General features: G+C 48.1%; 1 protein-coding gene across 1 annotated transcript in view; it reads right to left on the bottom strand.

Moving 5' to 3' along the window:
- The window catches only part of abcc5 (ATP-binding cassette, sub-family C (CFTR/MRP), member 5), a 52,035-nt gene that overhangs the window by 13,189 nt on the left and 28,846 nt on the right, over positions 1-10,000 (bottom strand). Inside the window, 8 exon segments of the mRNA XM_028574149.1 lie at positions 168-251; positions 488-566; positions 2,985-3,144; positions 3,745-3,934; positions 4,904-4,993; positions 8,636-8,731; positions 8,734-8,787; positions 8,790-8,841. Coding sequence (XP_028429950.1) covers positions 168-251; positions 488-566; positions 2,985-3,144; positions 3,745-3,934; positions 4,904-4,993; positions 8,636-8,731; positions 8,734-8,787; positions 8,790-8,841 — 805 coding nt within the window.

Genomic DNA, 10,000 nt, shown 5'->3' with positions numbered 1-10,000 from the left:
ACCCTCTCTGACCTTGACTCAGCGTCTCTGACCTTGACTCAGCATCTCTGACCTTGACTCAGCGTCTCTGACCTTGAGTAACCCTCTCTGACCTTGACTCAGCCTCTCTGACCTTGAGTAACCCTCTCTGACCTTGACTCACTCTCTGACCAGTAACCCTCTCTGACCTTGACAGCAGCCTCTCTGACCTTGAGTAAGTTTTCTCCGTTCTCCAAAACCTCCGACTGCAGCTTCAGAGGCAGCTGGGACACCTGACGGAGAGAAGTTTTCTCCGTTCAGGGAAAACCTCCGACTGAGCAGGGGGAATGAGAGGGGCAGGGGAATGAGAGGGGGACACCAGAGCAGGGGAATGACAGGGAGCAGGGGAAATTACTGCAGGAAGGGGGGAATGAGAGGGGGGAATGAGAGGGAGCAGGGGGAATGAGAGGGGGGAACACCAGAGCAGGGGGAATGACAGGGAGCAGGGGGAATGAGAGTTTGGACTCACACACTCCTTCATGTGACTTCTCTGCAGAGCGTCCCAGATCTGGTCATCGCTGTACTGGTTCAACGGGTCCAGATTGGACCTGGAAGTAAAACCCAAACATTCGGTACATTGTGTTGGTCCGGGTCCTGTTGGTCTGTAGTTTAGGGAGGGGGCTTCAACGTTCTTTAGGCCAAGGACCCCTTAGCTAAAAGAGAGACACAATAGGGACCCCCCTACTACATGTACTGTATCAAATTAAGTTGCACTAAACTGGGCCGGATGGATGAAAATGAATAAGCTTACCTGTATGGCTACCATAGTGGCTACCATACATATAGTAAGCTTACCTGTATGGCTACCATAGTGGCTACCTTACCTATAGTAAGCTTACCTGTATGGCTACCATAGTGGCTACCTTACCTATAGTGTTTACCTGCATGGCTACCATAGTGGCTACCTTACCTATAGTGTTTTAACTGTATGGCTACCATAGTGGCTACCATACCTATAGTGTTTACCTGTATGGCTACCATAGTGGCTACCATACCCATAGTAGTTTTAATAGTACCATAGTGGCCACCATACATATTAACCTGCATGGCTACCATAGTGGCTACCATAGTGGCTACCATACATATACATATAGTGTTTACCTGTATGGCTACCATAGTGGCCACCATACCTATAGTACATATAAAGCAACTGTATGGCTACCATAGTGGTATGGCTACCATACCTGTATGGCCACCATATACCATACCCATAGTGTTTACCTGTATGGCTACCATAGTGGCTACCATACCATAGTAGTTTAACTATAGTGGCCACCATACATATAGTAAGCTTAACTGTATGGCTACCATAGTGGCTACCATGCCTATACATAGTAAGTTTACCTGTATATTACCATAGTGGCTACCATACATATAGTAAGCTTACCTGTGTATGGCTACCATAGTGGCCACCATACCTATAGTAAGCCACCTGCATGGCTACCATAGTGGCTACCACACCATAGTGTTTAACTGTATGGCTACCATAGTGGCTACCATACATATAGTAAGAAACACCTGTATGGCTACCATAGTGTATACCATACCTATAGTAAGTTTAACTGCATGGCTACCATAGTGGCTACCTTACCTATATAGTAAGCTTACCTGTATGGCTACCATAGTGGCTACCATACCTATAGTGTTTACCTGTATGGCTACCATAGTGGCTACTTTACCTATAGTAAGCTTACCTATATGGCTAAGTGGCCACCTTACCTGTATAGTGGCTACCATAGTGGCTACCTTGCCTATAGTAAGTGTTTAACTGTATGGTTACCATAGTGGCTACCATACCTATAGTAAGCTTACCTGTATGGCTACCATAGTGGCTACCATACCTATAGTAAGCTTAACTGTATGGCTACCATAGTGGCTACCATACATATAGTAAGCTTACCTGCATGGCTACCATAGTGGCTACCTTACCTATAGTAAGCTTACCTGTATGGCTACCATAGTGGCTACCTTACCTATAGTAAGCTTACCTGTATGGCTACCATAGTGGCTACCTTACCTATAGTAAGCTTACCTGTATGGCTACCATAGTGGCTACCATACCTATAGTAAGCTTAACTGTATGGCTACCATAGTGGCTACCACACATATAGTAAGCTTACCTGTATGGCTACCATAGTGGTGGCTACCATGTTACCTATAGTAGCTACCTTACCTATAGTAAGCTTACCTGTATGGCTACCATAGTGGCTACCTTACCTTTAGTAAGCTTACCTGTATGGCTACCATAGTGGCTACCTTACCTATAGTAAGCTGATCTTCAGTGTGTACATTACAGTGCATTATAGTTTGTTTTTCACAAATAGCCAATTTATCTTTGCTAGGTTGCTGGTTTGTTTGGATATTATTTTAGGGTCAGAGACTCCATCTCTGATTGGTTATTATTTTAGGGTCAGAGACTCCATCTCTGTTTGGTTATTATTTTAGGGTCAGAGACTCCATCTCTGATTGGTTATTATTTTTGGACTCCATCTCTAATTGGTTATTATTTTAGGGTCAGAGACTCCATCTCTGATTGGTTATTATTTTAGGGTTAGAGACTCCATCTCTGATTGGTTATTATTTTAGGGTCAGAGACTCCATCTCTGATTGGTTATTATTTTAGGGTTAGAGACTCCATCTCTGATTGGTTATTATTTTAGGGTCAGAGACTCCATCTCTGATTGGTTATTATTTTAGGGTCAGAGACTCCATCTCTGATTGGTTATTATTTTAGGGTCAGAGACTCCATCTCTGATTGGTTATTATTTTAGGGTCAGAGATTCCATCTCTAATTGGTTATTATTTTAGGGTTAGAGACTCCATCTCTAATTGGTTATTATTTTAGGGTTAGAGACTCCATCTTTGATTGGTTATTATTTTAGGGTTAGAGACTCCATCTTTGATTGGTTATTATTTTAGGGTCAGATATATATATATATATATATATATATATATATATATAGTACCTGACGGTAGTGTGGAACAGTACTGGGTCCTGGGGGATGATGGACATTTTGCTGCGCAGATCGGCCAGCCCGATGTCACTGATGTCCACGCCGTCTATCAGGACGGACCCACCACAGGGCTCCACCAGCCGGAACAGCAGCACGCCCAGAGAGGACTTCCCTACAGACAGGGAAGGAGGGAGACAGACAGACAGGGAGGGAGGGAGACAGGGAGACAGGGAGACAGGGAGGGAGGGAGACAGACAGAGAGACAGGGAGGGAGGGAGGGAGACAGGGAGGGAGACAGGGAGGAAGACAGACAGAGAGGGAGAGAGACAGGGAAGGAGGGAGACGGACAGGAAGGGTGAAAGACAGGGAGGCAGGGAGACAGACAGACAGACAGGGAGACAGACAGGGAGGGAGGGAGACAGACAGACAGGGAGGGAGGGAGGGCAGGCAGAGAGGGAGGGAGGGAAAGAGGGAGGGAAGGAGACAGGCAAGGAGGGAGAGAGAGACAGGCATGTAGGGAGGGAGACAGACAGGGAGGGAGGGAGACAAGAAAGGAGGGAGACGGACAGGAAGGGTGAAAGACAGGGAGGGAGGGAGACAGACAGACAGAATATCAATAAGAAGTTTACAGAAGTGTCTTTTAAGATATTAGATTGAATTGAATTTATCGTACAAAGATTGAAACTGCATATTGTATTATATTATATTATATGTTTTGGGAGGCTGTGGAGTTGGGGACCCAGAACCTGGTCCTACCAGAACCTGGTCCTACCTGAGCCGGTCCTGCCCACGATGCCGACCTTCTCTTTGGGCCGGATGGTGCAGGAGATGCGGTTCAGAACCAGCGGCAGGTTCTCCTGGTACCTCATCTCCACATCCCTCAGAACCAGCTCCCCCTGCTGGGGCCAGTCGGCTGGGGGGGCCCCTCCTTTAACTCTGGCTGGGGCCTCCTGGGACAGGGACTGATACACACACACACACACACACACACACACACACACACACACACACACACACACACACACTCTGACTTCTAAACGTCACTATCAGCACCACTACATGTGTTCTGTACAGAATAAGCCTTTAAATCAGACAAATAGCAAAACTATGAAAATTTTATATAAAACGTTGTCATGTTGAGTGGATTCTGAACCAATCAGCTGTTAGATCAGCTGATCGCCAGGCGTTTAGCTAGCGGGTCCACTACTAGAGTTGGGGAACCCAACTAAGTTTGTTAGGAAGTGGGTGATGACAAGGAGGTCAGCAGACCATGCTGCCTGTAGACAAAGGCAGCATCACCCAGAGGAGGCTGCCTTTACTCCTATGTGGAAGCTGGTGAATGCATGAATGGTAGTATGTGAATAAGTACATGTGTGATGTATTTAAAGTGTAAACGGTTATGTCTGAACACAAGTGCCTCAGGTGTTGTCGGGGTAGTGTTTATAAAGCATTGAGTTAAGTAATGACCGGCCGTATTGGTGTGATTAAATCAGACATAACATAAACTAAACAAAGACACTGGCCCTGATTCTCTTAAATCATCATCATGTTCTTGTTTAAAAAGATGCTTACATATTTGCCAACCAATATTATCAAACATGTTAAATTTCCTACATCTTCCGAGCCTGCCTGTTAACATTAAAGGTGAAAAATAAGAATAAAGTAAGTGAATTGTAAAGTATTTCTCTTGAATAACTACTCAACCTTACACATTAATACTGTAAAAATAGTTATATATATATATATATATATGTGTGTATATAATGTAATGTGAGGCTGTAAGATGTGTGTGTACCTGGATGTGTGTGTGTGTGTGTGTCTCTCTGTGTGTGTGTGTGTGTGTGTGTGTGTGTGTGTGTGTGTGTGTGTGTGTGTGTGTGTGTGTGTGTGTGTGTGTGTGTGTGTGTGTGTGTGTGTGTGTGTGTGTGTACCTGGATGTAGTGATGGATTCTCTCCACAGATGTGAAGCGAGCTTCAGTCTCAGACGCCAGGCGGACAGTGAACTGGAACAACCCTGTTAACTGGGACAGAGACACATTCATGGTTCAGAGAGACAGACAGGCAGTGAGGGAGACAGACAGGGAGGTAGAGAGACAGGGAGAGGGACTCATTCATGTTGAGGTGCTGTCCACTTTTGTCTTTGACTTCAGGAAGATGCCCAGGTCTCTGTCTGTTTAAAGGAAGGTTTTCCTCGCTGCTGTCACACCTAACCCTTCCTCTGAGAGGACTGTTGGGTCTGAGTAAATTATAGAGAGTGGTCTAGACCAGTGGTTCCCAACCTTTTTTCCTTGGCGCCCCCCCTACTCATGCCTAAGAAAAGCCGAGCCCCCCCCCCTCCCCCAAAACCGAAGTTGAGGTAACTCTGGAAATAGAGCCTTACTTTCTTTTTTGATACAGAGCAGTTATCAGCACTGTGACGTTTCTCCGCCATGTTTCATTCATAAAATAGTGATGCCGTGGCAGCAGGAAAAACGAGGATACAACAGAATATATAGTTTTTATACAGACTTTTGTATACATTATATATTCTAGTGTATTATCATAATTTGTTTAACATGTGCAAATTTTTTTTTTTTACCTCAACCTCAAACCAGATAAAGACTCGCGCCCCCCCTGTGATCTTTGCCGCCCCCCCTGGGGGTGCCCGGACCCCAGGTTGGGAACCACTGGTCTAGACCTCCTCCCTCTGTAAAGAGTCCTGAGACACACCTAACCCTTCCTCTGAGAGGACTGTTGGGTCTGGGTAAATTATAGAGAGTGGTCTAGACCTCCTCCCTCTGTAAAGAGTCCTGAGACACACCTAACCCTTCCTCTGAGAGGACTGTTGGGTCTGAGTAAATTATAGAGAGTGGTCTAGACCTCCTCCCTCTGTAAAGAGTCCTGAGACACTCCTAACCATTCCTCTGAGAGAACTGTTGGGTGTGAGTAAATTATAGAGAGTGGTCTAGACCTCCTCCCTCTGTAAAGAGTCCTGAGACACTCCTAACCCTTCCTCTGAGAGGACTGTTGGGTCTGAGTAAATTATAGAGCGTGGTCTAGACCTCCTCCCTCTGTAAAGAGTCCTGAGACACTCCTAACCCTTCCTCTGAGAGGACTGTTGGGTCTGAGTAAATTATAGAAAGTGGTCTAGACCTCCTCCCTCTGTAAAGAGTCCTAAGACACACCTAACCCTTCCTCTGAGAGGACTGTTGGGTCTGAGTAAATTATAGAGAGTGGTCTAGACCTCCTCCCTCTGTAAAGAGTCCTGAGACACTCCTAACCATTCCTCTGAGAGAACTGTTGGGTCTGAGTAAATTATAGAGAGTGGTCTAGACCTCCTCCCTCTGTAAAGAGTCCTGAGACACTCCTAACCCTTCCTCTGAGAGGACTGTTGGGTCTGAGTAAATTATAGAGCGTGGTCTAGACCTCCTCCCTCTGTAAAGAGTCCTGAGACACACCTAACCCTTCCTCTGAGAGGACTGTTGGGTCTGAGTAAATTATAGAAAGCGGTCTAGACCTCCTCCCTCTGTAAAGAGTCCTAAGACACACCTAACCCTTCCTCTGAGAGGACTGTTGGGTCTGAGTAAATTATAGAGAGTGGTCTAGACCTCCTCTCTCTGTAAAGAGTCCTGAGACACACCTAACCCTTCCTCTGAGAGGACTGTTGGGTCTGAGTAAATTATAGAGAGTGGTCTAGACCTCCTCTCTCTGTAAAGAGTCCTGAGACACACCTAACCCTTCCTCTGAGAGGACTGTTGGGTCTGAGTAAATTATAGAGAGTGGTCTAGACCTCCTCTCTCTGTAAAGAGTCCTGAGACACACCTAACCCTTCCTCTGAGAGGACGGGTCTGAGTAAATTATAGAGAGTGGTCTAGACCTCCTCCCTCTGTAAAGAGTCCTGAGACACACCTAACCCTTCCTCTGAGAGGACTGTTGGGTCTGAGTAAATTATAGAGAGTGGTCTAGACCTCCTCTCTCTGTAAAGAGTCCTGAGACACACCTAACCCTTCCTCTGAGAGGACGGGTCTGAGTAAATTATAGAGAGTGGTCTAGACCTCCTCCCTCTGTAAAGAGTCCTGAGACACACCTAACCCTTCCTCTGAGAGGACTGTTGGGTCTGGGTAAATTATAGAGAGTGGTCTAGACCTACTCTCTCTGTAAAGAGTCCTGAGACACACCTAACCCTTCCTCTGAGAGGACTGTTGGGTCTGAGTAAATTATAGAGTAGTCTAGACCTCCTCTCTCTGTAAAGATTCCTGAGACACACCTAACCCTTCCTCTGAGAGGACTGTTGGGTCTGGGTAAATTATAGAGTAGTCTAGACCTCCTCTCTCTGTAAAGAGTCCGGAGACACACCTAACCCTTCCTCTGAGAGGACTGTTGGGTCTGAGTAAATTATAGAGCGTGGTCTAGACCTCCTCCCTCTGTAAAGAGTCCTGAGATACACCTAACCCTTCCTCTGAGAGGACTGTTGGGTCTGAGTAAATTATAGAGAGTGGTCTAGACCTCCTCTCTCTGTAAAGAGTCCTGAGACACACTTAACCCTTGTTCTGAGAGGATTGTTGGGTCTGAGTAAATTATAGAGCGTGGTCTAGACCTCCTCCCTCTGTAAAGAGTCCTGAGACACACTTAACCCTTGTTCTGAGAGGACTGTTGGGTCTGAGTAAATTATAGAGCGTGGTCTAGACCTCCTCCCTCTGTAAAGAGTCCTGAGACACACCTAAACCTTCCTCTGAGAGGACTGTTGGGTCTGAGTAAATTATAGAGCATGGTCTAGACCTCCCTCTGTAAAGAGTCCTGAGACACTCCTAACCCTTCCTCTGAGAGGACTGTTGGGTCTGGGTAAATTATAGAGCGTGGTCTAGACCTCCTCCCTCTGTAAAGAGTCCTGAGACACACCTAACCCTTCCTCTGAGAGGACTGTTGGGTCTGAGTAAATTATAGAGTAGTCTAGACCTCCTCTCTCTGTAAAGAGTCCTGAGACACACCTAACCCTTCCTCTGAGAGGACTGTTGGGTCTGAGTAAATTATAGAGCGTGGTCTAGACCTCCTCCCTCTGTAAAGAGTCCTGAGACACTCCTAACCCTTCCTCTGAGAGGACTGTTGGGTCTGGGTAAATTATAGAGAGTGGTCTAGACCTCCTCCCTCTGTAAAGATGTGTTCAGGTGCCTGGACGGTGTAGGAGGTGTGTTCAGGTACCTGGTCGGTGTAGGAGATGTGTTCAGGTACCTGGACAGTGTAGGAGATGTGGTCAGGTACCTGGACAGTGTAGGAGATGTGTTCAGGTACCTGGACGGTGTAGGAGGTGTGTTAAGGTACCTGGACGGTGTAGGAGGTGTGTTCAGGCACCTGGTCGGCGTAGGAGATGTGTTCAGGTACCTGGACAGTGTAGGAGGTGTGTTCAGGTACCTGGTCGGTGTACGAGGTGTGTTCAGGTACCTGGACGGTGTAGGAGATGTGTTCAGGTACCTGGACGGTGTAGGAGATGTGTTCAGGTACCTGGTCGGTGTACGAGGTGTGTTCAGGTACCTGGACGGTGTAGGAGATGTGATGTGTTCAGTTCCCTGGACAGTGTAGGAGATGTGTTCAGGTACCTGGTTGGTGTACGAGGTGTGTTCAAGTACCTGGACAGCGTAGGAGATGTGTTCAGGTACCTGGACAGCGTAGGAGATGTGTTCAGGTACCTGGACAGCGTAGGAGATGGCGAGCCCAGCGTAGGCCGGAGGGATCTGTCCGTGCATCAGAACCATCATGGTTGGTGCCTGATGTGTGATCAGTACCTGGACACGCTGATGAGGTCCAGTACCTGGACCGCCAGCCATGTGTTCAGGTACCTGGACAGCTGAACAGGTAGAAGCAGGCCTGGTTCTGGTCCAGCAGGACCTGGTACCTAGAGCACAGGGGACAGACCCTACATGTTACAGACCCGGTTCTGGTCCAGTAGGACCTGGTACCTAGAGCACAGGGGACAGACCCTACATGTTACATACCCGGTTCTGGTCCAGTAGGACCTGGTACCTAGAGCACAGGGGACAGACCCTACATGTTACAGGCCTGGTTCTGGTCCAGCAGGACCTGGTACCTAAAGCACAGGGGGCAGACCCTACATGTTACAGGCCTGGTTCTGGTCCAGCAGGACCTGGTACCTAGAGCACAGTCACAGGGGACAGACCCTACATGTTACAGGCCTGGTTCTGGTCCAGCAGGACCTGGTACCTAGAGCACAGTCACAGGGGCAGACCCTACATGTTACAGGCCTGGTTCTGGTCCAGCAGGACCTGGTACCTAGAGCACAGGGGACAGACCCTACATGTTACAGACCCGGTTGTGGTCCAGTAGGACCTGGTACCTAGAGCACAGGGGACAGACCCTACATGTTACAGACCCGGTTCTGGTCCAGTAGGACCTGGTACCTAGAGCACAGTCACAGGGGGCAGACCCTACATGTTACAGGCCTGGTTCTGGTCCAGCAGGACCTGGTACCTAGAGCACAGGGGACAGACCCTACATGTTACAGACCCGGTTCTGGTCCAGTAGGACCTGGTACCTAGAGCACAGGGGACAGACCCGGTTCTGGTCCAGTAGGACCTGGTACCTAGAGCACAGGGGACAGACCCTACATGTTACAGACCCGGTTCTGGTCCAGTAGGACCTGGTACCTAGAGCACAGGGGACAGACCCTACATGTTACAGGCCTGGTTCTGGTCCAGCAGGACCTGGTACCTAGAGCACAGGGGGCAGACCCTACATGTTACAGGCCTGGTTCTGGTCCAGCAGGACCTGGTAGCTAGAGCACAGTCACAGGGGACAGACCCTACATGTTACAGGCCTGGTTCTGGTCCAGCAGGACCTGGTACCTAGAGCACAGTCACAGGGGGCAGACCCTACATGTTACAGGCCTGGTTCTGGTCCAGCAGGACCTGGTACCTAGAGCACAGTCACAGGGGACAGACCCTTCATGTTACAGGCCTGGTTCTGGTCCAGCAGGACCTGGTACCTAGAGCACAGGGGACAGACCCTTCATGTTACAGGCCTGGTTCTGGTCCAGC

The sequence above is a fragment of the Perca flavescens genome, chromosome 3 (genome assembly GCF_004354835.1).
Source record: "Perca flavescens isolate YP-PL-M2 chromosome 3, PFLA_1.0, whole genome shotgun sequence".
Taxonomy (NCBI): Eukaryota; Metazoa; Chordata; class Actinopteri; order Perciformes; family Percidae; genus Perca; species Perca flavescens.
Note: the sequence above shows the minus strand (reverse complement) of the source record. Positions and strands in the feature narration are given on the sequence as shown.